This window comes from Punica granatum, chromosome 3 (assembly GCF_007655135.1).
Source record: "Punica granatum isolate Tunisia-2019 chromosome 3, ASM765513v2, whole genome shotgun sequence".
Taxonomy (NCBI): Eukaryota; Viridiplantae; Streptophyta; class Magnoliopsida; order Myrtales; family Lythraceae; genus Punica; species Punica granatum.
Window position 1 is genome coordinate 3677578 of NC_045129.1, and position 18308 is coordinate 3695885.

General features: G+C 36.7%; 2 protein-coding genes across 2 annotated transcripts; both read left to right on the plus strand.

Annotated features, from left to right (window-relative positions):
• Nucleotides 1-1141: 1141 nt before the first annotated feature.
• LOC116199066 (senescence-induced receptor-like serine/threonine-protein kinase) lies at nt 1142-8557 on the plus strand. Its single transcript, XM_031529360.1, has 13 exons — nt 1142-1268; nt 3812-4373; nt 5210-5700; nt 5926-6061; nt 6150-6221; nt 6321-6392; nt 6485-6565; nt 6680-6840; nt 6935-7134; nt 7233-7359; nt 7459-7527; nt 7613-7802; nt 7910-8557. Exons 1-13 carry the CDS (start codon nt 1163-1165, stop codon nt 8334-8336), a joined length of 2694 nt encoding a protein of 897 aa, XP_031385220.1. The 5' UTR covers nt 1142-1162; the 3' UTR covers nt 8337-8557.
• Nucleotides 8558-9633: 1076 nt separating this feature from the next.
• LOC116199496 (receptor-like protein kinase At3g21340) lies at nt 9634-17104 on the plus strand. Its single transcript, XM_031529860.1, has 6 exons — nt 9634-9656; nt 14894-14974; nt 15797-16097; nt 16238-16427; nt 16516-16705; nt 16855-17104. Exons 1-6 carry the CDS (start codon nt 9634-9636, stop codon nt 17102-17104), a joined length of 1035 nt encoding a protein of 344 aa, XP_031385720.1.
• Nucleotides 17105-18308: the final 1204 nt, after the last annotated feature.

The window sequence follows — 18308 nt, forward strand, 5'->3', positions numbered from 1 at the left end:
ATTTTTTTCGGAAGTCTGTCGCTTTATAATCTCCTTCCCATTTTTTGCTTCCTTTCTTTATTTGTGACCATTCCCTTTTAAGCCAGGGAAACCACCTTTTTTTTTCCCCTTTTTCTTGGCTTCTTTTGATATTAGCACTCAGCTTGCAAAAATGGTTTGTTACACGTCTGTTTCGGTGACACTGTGTGTCTTCAGCCAGTTAGCTGAGACTGATTCTCGTCCAAGCATCAACACATAGCCCTGAGCCAGTTGCTTTTCAAACGTCTTAGCCTGTTGAACTGTGTGAAAGAAAAACAGATGAAGATGCATCTTTTTTCGGTTACATAGAGAGGCTCATGAGCCTAATGCAATGAAATAAAAATTTTAATAATAATTACTAAATGGACACAAGTAATCCCCAATAAGTATTCAATATGAAACTTCTTGATTACTAGAAAATGACTTATGCACTGCGCTACATCCTCTATACAGATGAAGATGCATGGCAGTGTACCTTTGAGTAAAGACTGCGGGAGTAGCTAGGCACAAGTTACATATAACGTACCACATATGCTAAAAAAAAAAATTTAGGTAGATACGTATGCTAAAATTTTCAGAAGTCACAAATTCTGCCAAGTCATAATAAGGCAATTAATGTATTGATTTTAAATTGTCGTTATGGAAAGAAAATTCCTGGCAATAATGTAACTGAGATTAATACCATAAAGTAGTTGCGATGATCTACTTGCGAACATATATATGGTGCGTTTGATTTCAGAGTTAAAGTAACTTTGATTTTGATTATGGAAAATGACAAATGATTGTGTAGTGTACTGAGTTAAAATTAAAGTTAAAATTTTTGACTTGGGAAATGTGTATTTTTGTTGTGTAGTGTGTTGAGTTAAAGTTAAAGTTAAAATTTTTATTCTCGTTAGTGAGACTTTCGGTTCGTGTGCTCCTATATTTCTCTCTTTTCATGGATCAGGAGCCTCAATTATGAGGACAATTGACTCGGTCCAATGATCTAGGACTAGCGGGGATGAATGCTTTGAAGACTTCCGGGAATGATAGAGTTTACAACCCCCTATTAATAACTAATGGGGTCTACTGCGTTACTATATAACATCGTCGAATCTCACACTCATTTCAAGTATACCAAAACTCTCTCCCCATTAGAAAGAATATGGAAGGACCAACGTTGTTGTTGTCGTTACTGTTTTGGTTAGCAGTGTGTATGCTTTCATTGGCTCCTAGAAAGCTGGTTCTTGGGCTAGACCCAAACAATCCAGGTTGGTCTCTCTCTCTCTCCCCCTCTCCGCGTGTTTGGTTCGGCTTTTGGTTGATTTCAGTGATTTGATTTGATTCCAAGACCGTGTTCACGAGTATGATGCATATAACCACCAAGAGTGGCCATAATTAATGCGTTAATCAAAGATTAGAAAATTTTAATATACTTCATGTGTACTAGTGGCCCTTGGGGGCAGTTATATGTTGCCTCACCTTAGTGGTCAAGACTAATTTCCGCTCGAACGTATGTGGATATATCTTAATGTGTGTTTGTTTAGATTTAATTTTAAGTGCTGAAAATTTAAGATCTAAATAGAATAAGTGCTCAATTGATTAAGTGAAAAATGGTTGAAAGAAGTATAAGGGCTGAATTATATACACATGATTGCCCAATACTTTAACTTCTTTTCGCTTTTGGCCGACATTAGTTTTTTTCTAAAACTTCAAAAAAAAATTAAAAAAAGAAAGAAAATTGCGAAGAAAAAAGGAAGGATCGAAGGGTCACAAACGAAGAGGGAGGAACGAAGATGCCTCCGAACGGCGGTGCCTCTGAACTCAGCCACCACCACCCAAAGCGAGCTTGCCGATCACACAAGAGGTCGTCGGCAACTCTGGTGCAGCCAGCAACCTCTCCTTGGACAGTGGTGGCCGTTCGACAAAGCACCACCTTCCAGATTTCTCTGCCTCTCTCTCCGAGAGAGAGAGGGAGATCCGGGAAAAATCACAACGGTGGTGGCCCCGTCGTCAGCCACCACTCCTTCGGTGAGGTTGCCTTGGCCATTCTTGAAATAAACAACATCCCTCTTTATCTGGTGTTGGGTGGCTAAGTAGTGGACTGATTTGCAAACATAAAAAACTTTGAGAGCACCGTGCAATAAATAAATAAAGTCTCCTCAGCTGAGCGAATAACTTGAAAACTACTAAATGATTAAGTAAGTTCCCTTCTACTTAATGACTAAGTGAATTTTTTTTTTGGCGTGTTTGATAACCAAAATGAAGCGCTATAATTAATTTTTTAACACTTAAATTAGGTTTAGCTTATTTGATTAATGTAACTTAAAATGACTTAATTGATTAAGCTAAGTAAAAAATACTATGAATGATGTCTGAATCAATTAAGAAGAAAATTTCTACTAATTTGTGACTTAATTATATTTGCGGAGGGGGCTTTTTCCATTTATTGCACCGGCAACCTCAAACTTTTTTTCAATTTGCAAATTAGTCCACCTTTTTCCTCCCACACTCGAAGAGAGAGAGGGGAGACCCCCCAACAATACTTTTGCCATTGATCCGATTGATGGTACCCCTCTTGGATCCCGCGACCTCACACGGAGGGGTGGTGGCCGACGACAAGTCCACTACCGCTAAAAATTTCTCTTATCTCCTCCCCCTCTCTCTTCGAAGAGAGAGAAAGGGGAGGAAATCACGACAGCAGTGGCTTGTCTCCGGCCACCGCAGCCCATGCAACATCGCCGACAACATATGTGGTCACTGACGACGTCATCTAGGCTGCGGTGGCCAGCGATGGGGAGAGAGAGAGAGAGAGAGAGAGAGAGAGGAGATCGTGACTGCGGTGGCTCGTTGCTAGTCGCCGCAGCCCATGCGACATCACCAACGACATCACTGGTCGTCGATGACATCGGCTGGGCTACAATTGCCATCGACGAGGAGAGAGGGGAGGAGATTGCGGTTGCAATGGCTCGCCGCCGGCAATCGCAGCCTAGGCAACGTCACTGGCGACCATTGATGGTGGCGATGCATCGCCTGTGAAGGTGGTGAATTATTTAGATAATATAAAAACAATAAAAAGAACAATCACTTCTTTTTTTATTTTCATATATTTTTTTTAAATTTATGTATTTGGGGTCAAATGTTGAAATGAAAAAGTTTTGGGGCATTATTTGATAGATAATATAAAATATGCTAAAAGTAATTCACCATTTTGTAATCAAACAACATTGACTTATTTTATTAAGCACTTATTCTATTAGGTGTTTAAAATTTCAGAACTTAAAATTCAACATTAATTTTAAGTCTAAATTAACACAAACTTAGGTGGTGTTTGATAAATTAAGTCCTTAATTTTTAAGCACTTAATAAGTTAAGGGAAGAAATATATAGGAAGAAAGGAGGAATGAATAAGGATGATAAAAGTTTTGTGAGAGATGAAGAGCATCAATAAGTGAAGAATGACTTATTTTATTATATCAAAATTTTCTATTTATTTCATTAAGTGATTTTTTGCTTAATGATTGAGTAGTTTAGATCTTTATCTCTCATCTTTCTCTCTTTCTTATATTCATTAACTAACTTGTAACTAACTTTTAAACAGTTATTTAATTAAGTTGTAACAAACACACCCTTAGACTATTAAATTAAGTCATTTTTTTAAATATTTATTATTAAACAAGCTGAATGCAATTAAGTGTTGAAAATTTTATTTTAGCACTTAATTAGTGTTATCAAATGCACTCGGTCATGAAATACTTTCAATATGTTTTTAATTGACTCTTTGTTATATCTTTTTATCTCTTTATGTTCGAAGGTTTCATTAGCATCGACTGTGGAGCACTGAATGCTTACCCCAACAATGATCTCCAAATATATTATGAGACGGATGATGGATATATTGACTCTGGAGTAAGCAAGCAGGTATCAAGCGACGGCATGGGTGATGGTGTACGAGCGAGTGCGAAGACCCTGAGGGAATTTCCTGATGGATTCCGGAACTGCTACACAATCCCACCAACAACGACAGATGAAGGCCATGGCAAATACTTAATAAGGGCTTCTTTCCTCTATGATAATTACGACAACCAAAACCGTACCCCGAAATTCAACCTGTTCATTGGAGTTAACTATTGGACGACGGTTGATTTTCCGGACCCTGGCAGTTACGTCCATAAGGAGATAATTCATGTGGTTCCACCAACTGCAGATGCTATACAGGTGTGCCTTGTGAACACCGGTAATGGAACTCCATTCATCTCTTCTTTGGAACTGAGGCAGCTTGCCGACACCATGTACCTGAGCGATGATCAGTTTCCAACACTTGCCCTCTATATCCGAACAGATATGGGCTACACAGCCGATGAGTCCATGTTCAGGTATATTTGCGCATCAAACGAATGCATTCTCCCCCTATGTTGTGCATATACTAGACATTATATAACCATTCTCCAATTTATTCTCCTACTCTTAAGGAATTAAAAAAATATAAAAAAAATGAAAAAACATCCTACAAAATCAGTGCGAGCTGCCACCCCCACAATTTTGCTCACAGACAAAATTTTCATGGAAAGCGGGCAACTAAATTTTTTTTTTCCCGAATAAGTCTAAAGATAAAAAAGAAAAGAAATATCTGTTATCAATCTTATAAATCACTATATAGAGTTGCAGAAACATTTGCGAGCTAATTGCCTGCACAAACACAAAAATAATTCCGCAGGCTCCTATTATTAATTAATGCATCTATATTTAGATATTAAATTGGCACAACAAAATATAGTTAGAAAACACTTAATATTTAATATGAAGAAAATTCCAAATCACCTCTCAGTTCGATGCTCAGGAAGTACTCGTACCCCTTTAATAATTATTAAAATTTTTATTTTATTACGCTAGGTCCATAGACCTCTCATTTGCATGGTTCCTTTTTTTTTTGGGGGGTGTCTTGATTGTCTCTTGCAAAATGGAATGAAGTTAATTTTGCAGCTAAGTTTTATACTTGATTTAAGTGAGCGGTCCCTGCCATACGTACTCCTTGGATCAATTTTTCACTGGAGAAGCCATACAATAAAAAGTTGATGTGACGGTTATATGAGGCGAGGACTGTCCCTTACATAAAGCGAAGTAGCACATGGGCTCTCCTTCAGTTTTAAATTATAGGGTTAAGTTAAATAGCCAATATCATAATGGTAATCTTTTCCGGTTGCTTTATCAGACACCCGTCAGATTCGTATGATCGCTTTTGGGATGTTGATGATATGGACAATGATGGTACACTAAGTTCAGCTTGGAATGGCACGTCGCCGCCTACTCTGGACAGAACTAATGACGCATATAAAGTTCCAATAGAAGTTCTAGGAACATTTGTTACGGTGGAAAGCTCATATAACTTAAGCCTTTCTTGGAAAGCACACGTCCCTGGTGCTTCCAAATGGATCTCGTATCTTCACTTTGCCGAAATGGAGAATCTGTCATCACCTAGGGAATTCACAATTTACAGCAACGACGCATTCATTAAAACAATCAGTCTTGATTACCTGGTGCCGATGACTGTTCCGACCAATCAATTTACCAGTGACATTGGTTTCAAATTCAAGTTTGTCGCCAATTCTTTGTCCTCTGCATCATCTGTGCCTCCAATCATCAATGCGGTTGAGTTATATTACCTGCTCGATATTTCAACCAGACCAACCGACCTCAATGATGGTACGTACTGTCCTTTGTGCATTCAATATAATGACCTCAATCAGGTTTATGACTTGACTGATACTAGAACAGCCATAGCTCTAATAATGACTAGCCACCCTTAAAACCAAGATTCATTGCTCTGTATTGATCTATTGTGTATCTTCCTATATGTCTTCTTTTTATTTTTATTTTCTGGTAATCTCTAAAGTCTTGATTGCATATTAATTAGAACTTGCATGGCAGTTAATGCTATGAAGGGTACCAAGAGAGCATACAATGTGACGAATAAGAGTTGGCAGGGTGATCCATGCGTACCGACCAATTTTACATGGGATGGTGTCAAATGTAGCACCGAGAATTCTCCGAGGATCACTTCGTTGTGAGTATTCCTCTTCGTTCTTTTACTTTTATCTTTTATGTCATAATCAATTTGCTGAAGGCAATTCCACTGCTAAAAATTTTGGTAGGAACCTGAGCTCCTACGGCCTAAAAGGGAAAATAGCAGATTCACTGACCAACCTAACAGCACTGACATCTTTGTAAGTATTTGGGTGATTTCTTTTGCTAGCTCGTTATTGATCCAAACTTCTATCCACGAACATCGCAACCACTGTTAACTTCCTTGCTCTTTCCTGCAGGGATCTGTCTAGCAACCAACTAACTGGGCCGATACCAGAACTTTTAGCTAAATTGCCGAACCTGAATATCCTGTGAGTCAATCTCACTAAGACAATCCAGTGGAGTATCAGAGATTATGACCAAGCAAGATGATTAACTATTTGTGTTGTTGTCTTGTTTGCAGTAACTTAAGTGGAAACAATCTCACTGGTCCGATTCCTGAGAGCCTTCAGAAGAAAAAGTATGATGGAAAATTGGAATTAAGGTAGATGTTTTTCATTACTCTCGAATCTTCAATATTAATCAATTCCACTTCAGGCTGGAAGATTCTTATAAACCAATAAAATTGAATTTCGCTCTTTCCTTTTCCATTTGACAGTGTGGCTGGTAATCCTAATCTTCGCCTGGAAGATTCTGGTAAGCTGAAAAAGAAGAGGAGCTCCTTTGTTGTCCCTGTAATTGCTGCAGGTTCAGGCTTAGTTGTTATCCTGTCAATAGCTCTAGCTATCATTTGGAGATTTAAAATAACGAAAGGAAAAGGTAACTAATTGTTCTCGAAATTGTCCTCAAAGGTAGTTGGTTAACTTCGGTTCTCGTTATTTTTAATATTCATGCAAGCTTCTTTGGTACACAGGACAGGAAGGGACAATCAAACTGAGAAACCGACCCTTTACATTCAATGAGGTTTTGAAAATCACTGATAATTTCAAGACTGTTATTGGAAAAGGAGGATTCGGAAAGGTTTACCTTGGAACACTGGCTAACGGCACTAATGTTGCTGTGAAGATGCTGTCTCAGACATCAAAACAAGGACGCAAGGAATTCCAAGCAGAGGTAAGAATCTCAGCGTTTTTGGCCTATACAAACCTCAACCTTCACTAAAAGTTTCTGCAGCAGTCATTACTGACGTAATGTGCCATTTGGAAATACAGGCCGAACTGCTCATGATTGTTCACCATAGAAACCTGGTTTCTCTGGTTGGATATTGCGATGATGCCAAGAATATGGCATTAATATATGAGCTCATGGTAAATGGAAACTTACGGCAGCACTTATCGGGTACTGGAAGGCCTTCTTTTTAAGTCTTTCCACATTAATATTACTGAGGGCTCATTAGAGAGAGATTCATATTCACTCAATTATGCAATTATGGAGCAGATCAAAGTTGCAATGCACAAGTCTTGACTTGGAATGAGAGGCTACGAATCACAATTGATGCTGCACAAGGTAACTACTGCAATTATATAGAATTTGGCTGATGTAGTAAACCCTGATGTACCGATTTACTAATTAGCACATGATGGAGTTTCAGGATTGGATTATCTACACAATGGTTGCAAGCCTCCTATCATTCACAGAGACTTGAAGACTCTGAACATCTTGTTAAACGAGAGCAGGCAGGCAAAAATTGCCGACTTCGGGCTATCAAAAGCTTTTGCAGCGGAGAATGATTCCAGCATTTCCACTCGCCCTGCTGGAACACCTGGGTATCTAGATCCTGAGTAAGGATTTAAGCAACTGTAAAATATGAGCTCAACTTTTTTCAAGTATCATTGGCTCACAGCCGTTTCAATTTCTTTGACTCTAAAACTAGCTAGCTCCTCTTCAGGTATCAGTCGTCGGGAAGCTTAAATAGGAAGAGTGATGTTTACAGTTTTGGAGTCATTCTCTTGGAGCTGATCACTGGACACCCTGCCATGATAAGGAGCGCAAGCGGCAGCATCCATATACTCCACTGGGCGACTCCAATCATTGAGAGAGGAGATATACATAGCATCGTGGATCCACGGTTGGATGGGAAGTTCAGTGTCAACTCTGCTTGGAAGATGGTGGAGATAGCAATGTCATGTGTGCAGACGACTGCAGTCAAGAGGCCCGACATAAGTTGTGTACTAGCCGAACTCAAGGACTGTTGGGCCATAGAGACGGCGTCTGAGAGAAGCCAGATGATGGGAAGCAGCAAGAGCAGATCAATGGGGTCTTTTCAGATGACGTCCATGGCAGTTGACTGTGACTCTTTACCTTTTGCAAGATAGCCGTGTACATGTTCGAATTTCTTGGGGCTGGATATTTCAGAGCACTGGTCTTTAGTATGCTACATAGAAGGGCTCTTTGCATTATTAGTAATTTATAGCGTTTTCATTTCCACGTAACTTAAAACTTCGTTGTTAAGAACATGTAACATTTGTATTTTGATTTCCTTTTCCTTGACACTTGAGGTGACAACGCGCGCTAAATGAATTGACTTCTTGTTTTAGCGTCTGTTTTACTAACGAAGACTTAAAGCTTGACTTGTACCTAAGTCAAGACATGCTGATCAAATCAATGATAGTCCTGACAGAGCGAAACAACACCCTGAGATTCCAACTTCCTAACGATGATCAAACTTATACAGTAGGTTCAAGTTCAACCATTCCTTCGGTGAAACGTTCCTTCCTCTCTTCACCACTGTCGGATATTTTCGTCAAACTTATATGCTGCATGGTCCATTATACACACATATAATCAAATCATCACCGTAACCAGTAGCGGAATTATAATAATTTCACCAGGAAAAAACAATTCTACAGCAAAATAGCTAATATTTTTAGTAAATATAACCTCTTCGTTCCCATGCCAACATCACAAGGAAGCCCTGTGCATTTTTTCTTCGAAATCATGGCGCAAATTTTGTCCGTGGAAATGTCATTCGACCTTTTGCATACATTACTTTAGAAAGTCTTGGTCTCCTTTTGAAGGTTATTGATTGTTGATTATTTTATGGGAAAATTACCTTTGTCCTCTCCTAAATTATGCTAGTGAGTTATTTCATTGTACAAAGCCCATAAGTGCCTCCTTTTAAGACCAGGAAAAATTATGCTAGAGAGACTGACAGTTTACCCCTGATCTATCTTTTAGGAACATTTTCTGCCTCAAATATGCGCAATGAAAAATGTCTCCCCTATTGCTAACTTCGGAGTTAAATTTAATGGACATTTAGCAGGGTCCTACTGCCAAATCAGAAAGTTGAAACGAAAATACTCAAAAAAAATTAATTAAATTTGGAAAAATAAATTTAGAGGCTTCACATCGAATTGGATAATGTTGGCCCATGCCGCCACAGTGATGCATGGCACAACCTCGCGAATAATCAACACCAGAGCTTACGTGTAAATGTCCAAAAGCTGAGATAATCAATACTGAGATATGTGCTACACTCTCTAGGACCTATTAGGATCACTTCCCAAGATACCCAAGGACTACGGAAATTTTACGCTGTTCGATCTCCAGTAACATGAAATCCAAGCAATGTCTTTATGGCCGAAACCCAAATTAATTCCTGCTGCGACAGTCATGGCAGAGAATGACATTTCCAGGTGAGCTTTGATAGTTTTTAGTCCAGCTGGGATAAGGGTCCTTGGTTAATCAGGTCTACATCTAAAGGGTGACGTATATGAGAAAGAGGGCCCGGTGTTGGGCCACTTCTCAGGCCTAATTTGTAAAACTTCCAATATCTATTTATATTTTTCTTCCTCTGTGGTCCATTCATTAGGCCAATAAACCTCCATTATGAACCAAAAAAGGGACTAATATAATAATATAGTAATGCCCATTTATCTCTTTTATTTTTTAATTTTACTTGGTTCAATCAATGATGTAACGTCTAATTTATTGAAAACTAATTTTTCCCGACGATGATAAAAACATGCTGTTTCCCTATCATTTTATGATGAATACGGGATCTGTATATTCTAATTAAGACAATGGAAGAATGATTTTCCCTACGACATGCGAATGATTAAAATATCCGGAATTAACATTTAATGTTATGGGGTGGCCGGGATCTCGATCACTTCAGTTTTCCGTATAGGAGATCTTTGTCAATGCATTCATTAATTAACTTTGATTAGGATCGATCACCTGTCCTTCGTTTTGACAGAGATCATATGCATGCCACTGAATTCGAAAGAAGCCACTCTATATCCCATGGACACATAGATAACCGGAATTGTTCATTCCAAAGAAGAGCGTTTCAATTGCTGAAAAAAAAAATCGCAAAGCAATACTTTATATTATCCAGAAAAGTTTTACCACGCGACTTGCTAGGATGCCGGTACATATGCAAGTGAGATGACCTTGGAGAACGGGAAGAGTGAAACTAGCATCATTTCACTTCCTTCGAAAGTTTTGATCAATATCCTACTCCCCCGCGCTACTGAGAGTCTTGTTCGGCTAAGAATGTGTGCCCGGGACTGGCACCGGTTGTTAACCAGCATGTATTTTCACAAGAATGCAATTTGAAAGGTCGAGGTGGAGGCTGGGAGATGTTATTGAGTTACAGAAACATAGGGGCAAGCGGGGTCATTGAAGAAGTTAGGGACACCTCATCGTTGCACAATTGGATAAATGTCAGGCTGGAGAGCAATAGGCGTGAGCTAGGCTGTGCTATGTATGGATAAATATATGATTAACTAGGTGAGTACCCGCGTGTTGCGCAGAGCCACTGTCGAGTAAATGTTATGAAGTCTAACTACATTATTTAATATTCCTCACATGAATATCAAATTAATTATGCTATAATATGCTATTATAATTTTTTTTGGTTGCTACATAAATAATAAAATAATATTCTTAATTTTGATCTCTAACCTACTGTAAACTTTTATTTGACAAATATTTTATTTTTCCAAGAAAACTATTAATGTAATTATTCTAAACGTTTTAAAAAGCATACTTATTTTAATCATATATGCATGAAAACAAAGCACCAGCTCAATTTTAAAGCCGTCACATCATCAAAACTAAGAAACGGAACTCTCTCACTTTATCACGCCATCATTTATGTATTAGGGAAATTTTTTATCATTAGTTTTGTAGTAGATTATATATATTCGAATTTGGGAAAATATGCAAAAATAAATTCAATAAGGGCTCATTAGTGGAATAAAAATGGCTATAGCCTAACAAGGGCATTGTAATTTGTATGTAATCTACCATATTTATCAATGGTGATTTTCAAATTTCACAAAATCTTAATATATATGACCATAAGGTAATATTACATTATGAATATATATGCATATATAGAGGAAGCAAAAGGGATACCAGAAATCGAGAATGATGCACAAAAAGTCAAGGTAATTTAGCCCCTCCACCAATGAACACAATGGAGTAGCTTCTCGCTGTTCAGACCGCAATCTCTCATAAGGCTCCATTCAAGATAGGAACATCATCCTCCTAAAACTACGTGCCCTCTTGATGACAATTGACCCACGGGTGTTCCTCTTTTCCTCTAATATCAAACTCCTTCGTCATGCCAGGATCTCTATTCCAATTTCACTATGGACGTCGCTTCTTTAACTGTAAGATTTTTTCGATTTATATATCTTGAATGTTTCTTTTTTTTTTGTCCCCCTCCAAGTTTTTCCTTTGCTTCATTGAATTTTGATTTGTTGAATGAATTTTCTAATGCAAATTCAAAATTGATTCTTTCAATATTGATTATTTTGATAGTATCTTTATTCCACTTCTATAATGGACGTTGTCTCAAGAACTCTATACCTTGAATTTTTTTTTATTTTATAATTTAATAAAAATATTTTCTCCGTCAACTTTAGTCTCAGTAACTTTATTTATATATTCTAATTTTTAATTGAATTTTCATTTGTAGAATAAACTTTTTAATGAAAATTTCAAATTAATTATTTCGATATTGATTTTTTTATAATAACAATTATTTTACTGTGGTGTTGCTTTAGCAATTAAATTTATTTTTTACTTTTATTTTATAATAATTCGTTTGAGATCTTTCTTTAAGTTCGATATTTTTATTTATTTATTTATTTATTTTTATAAAGTTTGATTTGAGTAGTCATAGCAACAATGACATTAATATTGATTTTTACTATCAATAATCAACTTCATTTACAAGTATATATTTTGAGTTTCACCATCTTTATTCGATACACAATCCAGTAATTAATTTATATTGTATAACATTGAGAATAGATATTTTGCATATTTCTGCTTTATATAGTTTTGTATATGTATATTTATAAAATTCTTGAAGGATTATACTTAGTATATCATATTTTACACAGGCATTCTTACTTTATAAGGATTAAAACTTTCTTTTTAATTTTCTTATCATAAATTATTTTTCATGCACATTCTACATATTATAATGAAAAAAAACTAAGTTAATTTCCATAATTTGATATTCTTTTTACTCAATTCCTAATTTTACATATAATTCAATCATATATATAATTTTTATATATTCATAAAAATATTCAATCTTACATTATTTAATAATATAAAAAACTTTGATATTTCAATATTTCCATAGTCAAGTTCCTTAGAAATCGTCTGCGCGACGCATGAGCTTCAACTAGTTTAAATTTATATGGTAGAATAATTTTTTTATTTTTTAAATAGATGTAATTAAAAGTAAATAAAAATTGATACTCATGTTGATTGGACAGAGCTGATCCACTAACATATGAAGTAATGGTTGTATAAGCCTCCTTAACGAAGTAATGGTTGGAACAAATCAACCTAAGACTTTCTTACGCTTGCATATGGTAATGAACCCTACTTTCATTAGAAGTAATAATTTACTTGTGTTCAAGGCATAGCACAATTTTGTGAATCTCACTCTAATTTTTCATGTATCTCTTTCATGTCTTAATTCTTTTGTCATATGGTAAACTACTATAGTGCCTCAAAATCTACTATATCATACATAAAAAAGATAAAAATTTAACAAATAAGTTAACGTCGCATGTGAGCATGAATTTAGTCTTTTCTAGGTACACACTCGATCGAGTTTACAGGGAAGGAGATGTCGTAATTACCTTGCTCACACTACGCACCAAACTGTTGTTCTTCTTTTAAAAATCCATGCATTACGTTTGATTTCCAATTCTTAGTGGAATATATATATATATATATATATATATGTAAAAATAAAAATCAGAAGAGTACCACATATATAATCTTTATATATTTTCATTAGGCAACTAACTATGCATATATGCAAACGATATATATATATATATATACATATATATATGTACAATCTAGAAACTGCTACATATATGTTATATCTGTATATATGCAAAATAGTATATGCAAACGACATATACACGCATATATGCAAACGGAACATAAATATGCATATGGTTGGACTATATTCCGTTATATATAATTTACATATTGGGCAATGTATATATAATCTATGATTTTACTGCATATTCTTGCCTTGTGTATAATATATACATATATTTCAGTGACAATCTATATGAGAATATTTTCTTAATTATAAAAATCTCATTATATTTTCAAGATGACGTGGCAAAGCGAGAGCGCTCCGTTTTTTATTTTTGATTATGTGGCAGCGCGAGAATTCAGCTCGTACTTTGTTTATATATATATATATATATATATAGATATATAGATGCTAATTTAATTTTGAAATATAGGTAAGGAATAATTATATATATATTTTTTATCAGAAGATATCACCTCATTGTAAGCAGGCATCACTTACTCTTCTTTTACCAGAAGCTGAACGTGTGCATACATACTGATATGTCTAAAATAGAAATTGCTGGCAGGGACTTGAGCTCCAGCGGTCTAAAAGGGAACGTAGCGAATTCACTTGTCAATCTAACAAAACTAGAATGGATAAATTATATTGATGGTCTAAAAAGTTTTACAAATATTTCAATATGGTACAAAAAGTTTTTTTGCTACTTGATGTTGCAAAATGTTTCAAAGTTATTTCAGTATAGTACAAACCGTCATCTCGCCATTGACGTCGTCAAGCCGTCATTTATAATATCTGTAAATTTTGCACCATCATGTAACTTACGTAAAACATTTTGTACTATTAAGTTACAACTTCAAAACATTTTTCACAATCATGTAACGTTCCACAGAAATCGATTTTGCACCATCAGCGTCGGCTTGATGGCGTCAATGACGAAATGACGGTTTGTACTATACTGAAATAACTTTGAAACATTTTGTACCATCAAGTAGCAAAAAAAACTTTTTGTACCATATTGAAACATTTGTAAAACTTTTTGGACCAGCAATGCAATTTACTCAAACTGGAATATCTGTAAGTACCCGAAGTTCAACTTAATAGATAAATTGTCCACGTAATCTCGTGAAGGGATGAAATATAAGTAGTGACATGAAAATCCGATATATCAATAATATTTGTTAATTAATAAAATTTCATTTTAAGAAAAATTAACTCGTGGATTGCTCGGCATAGTATTGAGACCGGACCGAATTAAATTAATAGTGTCTTCATTTTTAGAATGGTCAGCGCCTCAGAAATGCTTGTTTCTACAATGAACTCGACATAATTTGTGCAGGAATCTATCTCATAATGAATTAACTGGATCAGTGCCTAAATTCTTAGCAAAATTGAAAAACTTGAAAGTCCTGTGATTTTTCTCATTTATTGAATTTTTACTTTATTTACTTATTTTATTTTATAACTTAGCGCAATTCTTTGTTAGGGAATCGGCTAATTACAGCTACACTTAATAAATGGCCATCAGATAAGTAAAGGCCGTGGTAAGTTTTATTTTTGCAGCAACATAACTGGAAATAAGTTGAGCGGCTCAATACCCACGGATTTACTGGCGAGGGCCAGTGATAACACATTGCAGCTGAGGTACGTCATCGGATAGTAAAGCAATGTATGGTCATTGTTCCTTCTTTGGGTGATATTTGGGGCTAAAGCCCAAAACAATATGTGTGGGTCGTTTCATTATTAACATGACAGATAAGTAGTCAGAAGTTAGCCACAGAGGACAACGAAATGGAAAAATAAGGAGGAGAGAGCTATTGAACCAAAAGTCGAAAACCATATGCAACTCGGTGCATATAGACTGCTTCCTATGTATATCTGTCTGTATCTTTTGAGCAGATGTGTCTGTGAATACAGGTGTGGTCCATTTGATAAATTAGTGTATGACTTGTTACAAACAGATAACTTATCGAGAAAATATGATAATCGTCTTCCTCCATGTGTTTGCAGTTTGGCCGAAAATCCCAGTCTCAAAAATCCCAATCTTGAAGATCCCAATCTCGGCTTCTCGGGTTCTTGGTCTTGTCAAAGAAAAAAACGAATATCATCATAATCACTGCAGCTTTCGGAATCATTGCTGTTGTGGGGGGTTGCGTTTGGATAGTTCACTGGAAAAAATGATCAGGTTATCTCATTTCTTCTCTCTTTTACTTTTGGCACGATTACGATCATGATTATTATCTGATGCATGCGTAGAATCCTTGTATAAATTTTTTGCACAACACCTGCATGAAGAAATCAGAAATCAAAGATTTCTTGTCATCGTTTAACAATTAGCTGCAGTAATTAACCTCGATCAAATGACTAGAATTGGCCTCTTCTCGTCCATAAAAGAGAAATGGCTCTGAAATGGCCAGAAATAGGACTCGCATACTTGCATTAGTTAATAAGATTGTCATCATTCAGCTCAAAGAAGGATAAGCATGGAAAGCCAGAATCATTCAGCTCCAATAAGGATAAACATGGAAAGCCCAAATGGAAAATCCGAGCCCGGATCACAGGAGATTTCAGGAAATACAAATTATATAATGGCCGTTTCACCCTTGAGGAGCTTGCAGGGATCACCAAGAACTTTGATGTTAGGAATGTTATTGGAGCAGGGGCTTTCGGAAAAGTTTTCCATGGTAAGCTACATAATGGCACTGAAGTTGCAGTGAAAAAGCTTTCTCAATCAGCTAGGGATGGCCCCAAGCAATTTGAAGCTGAGGTGAGTCCCTGGCCCCTAATGGAAGTTTATTTTCTCATCACAATCTCTGCTTCTCTAATGCTCTTGGCTTGATGTGGCAAATCCATCCCGGAATGATTCGTTGTTCCTGAAAATAAACCGTGTCAAATCACCGCAAGCAGGCAAAACTACTCTTCAAAGTACACCATAGGAACTTGGTTTCGCTTCTTGGATACTGTGATGAACCGGAAAACATGGCATTATTTTACGAGTACTTGGCCAAGGGAAACTTGCGCGAAAAATTATCAGGAAAGGATGGGAAATTTTTTACCTGGGACCAGAGATTATGCATTGCACTTGATGCAGCAAAAGGTATGCGCAAGTCAATGAAATGTTCTATATACAGATTTTGCACGTCAGTCCAATTATGTTAGTTGAGCCAATGATTTTGTGATTGAAGGCCCTGATTACTTGCACAATGATTGCAATCCACCTATTATTCACCGAGACCTAAAGATGGCAAATATACCTCTGGATGAACACTTGCAGGCCAAGATTTCTGACTTCAGACTATTGAGAATTTTTTCAAGTGCAAATGGCGTTAATATCGTAACCAATCCTGTTGGAACACCTGGTTACCGCGACCCAAAGTAAGAATTAAATTATTTACTGCACACCAAAATACTCTTGTTCATTGGCCTAACAGAACCCAAGTCTCCATTCCGGACTGAGAAGATCCGAGAGAATGAAGCTGAAGAAGTTTTCTCTGACCACAACTTTGTTTCACTTTTACCTGCAGATATTGTGAGTCTGGAAGAAGTTTGACCAAGAAAAGCGACGTTTACAGCTTCGGGGTCGTGCTTCTTGAGCTATTCAATGCCTGTTCTGTACAAGGTGACCGGGAATACATAGTCGACTGGGCAGCTCAAGAAGTCCAAAAACAAGACTACCTACAGCAAATTGTTGATCCAAGGCTAGATGGGCAGTACGATCCCCACTCAGCTAAGAAGTTGGTGACGATAGTGTATGCATTGAGAAACTACAGCTGAACACCAGACATAGATAAGGTCCATGCAGACCTTAGAGCACGTCGTGCTCTAACTTTCCAGAGAAGCCTGGGAACGATGAGTGAGGGCAGAACATCCGGCATCAGCAGCAATAGCGATGTAAAATCTTTGAGCCTTGACAGCTCTTCCACCAACAGAACCGCTAGTTCTTCTTCATCTTGGCCCAGCATGTTGGGAGGTTTCACCCCAAATTTCTCGCGGTTCTGAACTGTTGTCATCGTTGTTTCTTCGTTGGTTTTCATCCTTCTTACTTTTTCTCCTAGCCCGAGAAACTTGCCTTCCTGTACTACATAATTTCATATGCAGTTACGTGTGTAAATTGTCAATGTAAAAGTCTTACTGCACCTTGTCCAGCCATTCACAGAGGAAGTAATCCGAAGTGTGAATTTGTATGCAATGATATATATATATATATATATATATTCTTTTCTTTTCTTTTCTTTTACTTTCAGAAAACGATTACTAATTTGAGAATCATTTTGATCTTTTACATTTAGTAACGTTCATCCTGTGGAGTAGGCATGGAGGAGCCAGATGTGTCGTCTATCCCTATCCATGCTGCAGCTTGGCTTTCCTGGACTTGTACCAGCGACCCAGCCATTGCAATGGATATGCTATCAGTTGTCCCAAAATATATATATGAACAATCTATAGATGAAGGATGCTTTCGATAATGAAATATTTACATTAACAGCTTTCAGGAAAATCTTGTTCGAGCTCATGATGACCTCAGTCCCATTCACAGGTGAATCCAATTAATGACAGGGGACACACACTGGGTCTCGATCATCCCAGTTTAGATGTGCACTACGTTTTCAATGTTATTGCCCAGAATTCTAAGCCGAATTCTGATAAATTCAGTTCAGAGCGACAGTAATCTAATAACCAAGTCACAATTTAACAACCAGGTTCCATAATCTGTCCAACGGAAGGTAATATTGTTACAGCTTATCAGGACTAGATTTAAAAAAAAAAAAAAAAAAGGACAGGCTTGACCTTCCTAAATTCCCTTTTTAAGTCCTTGTACATATTGATGATATTTGAAATGAAGGTAATACATAGAATCCAACAAACAACCTTGTAAAAATTTGAGTAAGTAACACCATATAGGATGTGGTTTGAGCGTATTGTGTCAATTTAGCACACCGAGCTTAGGTGAACGATTGGTCAATCGGTTATCCCCAAG

Bases quoted from the DNA above. Each gene is read 5' to 3' on its own strand.
- LOC116199496 (XM_031529860.1), top strand. From the start codon at position 9,634: ATGGCAGAGAATGACATTTCCAG. The intron at 16,428-16,515 runs GTATGCGCAAGT...TTGTGATTGAAG, and splicing joins TGCACTTGATGCAGCAAAAG to GCCCTGATTACTTGCACAAT. The intron at 16,706-16,854 runs GTAAGAATTAAA...TTTTACCTGCAG, and splicing joins CCTGGTTACCGCGACCCAAA to ATATTGTGAGTCTGGAAGAA.
- LOC116199066 (XM_031529360.1), top strand. From the start codon at position 1,163: ATGGAAGGACCAACGTTGTTGTTGTCGTTACTGTTTTGGTTAGCAGTG. The intron at 6,222-6,320 runs GTAAGTATTTGG...TCTTTCCTGCAG, and splicing joins CTAACAGCACTGACATCTTT to GGATCTGTCTAGCAACCAAC. The intron at 7,360-7,458 runs GTACTGGAAGGC...ATTATGGAGCAG, and splicing joins CTTACGGCAGCACTTATCGG to ATCAAAGTTGCAATGCACAA.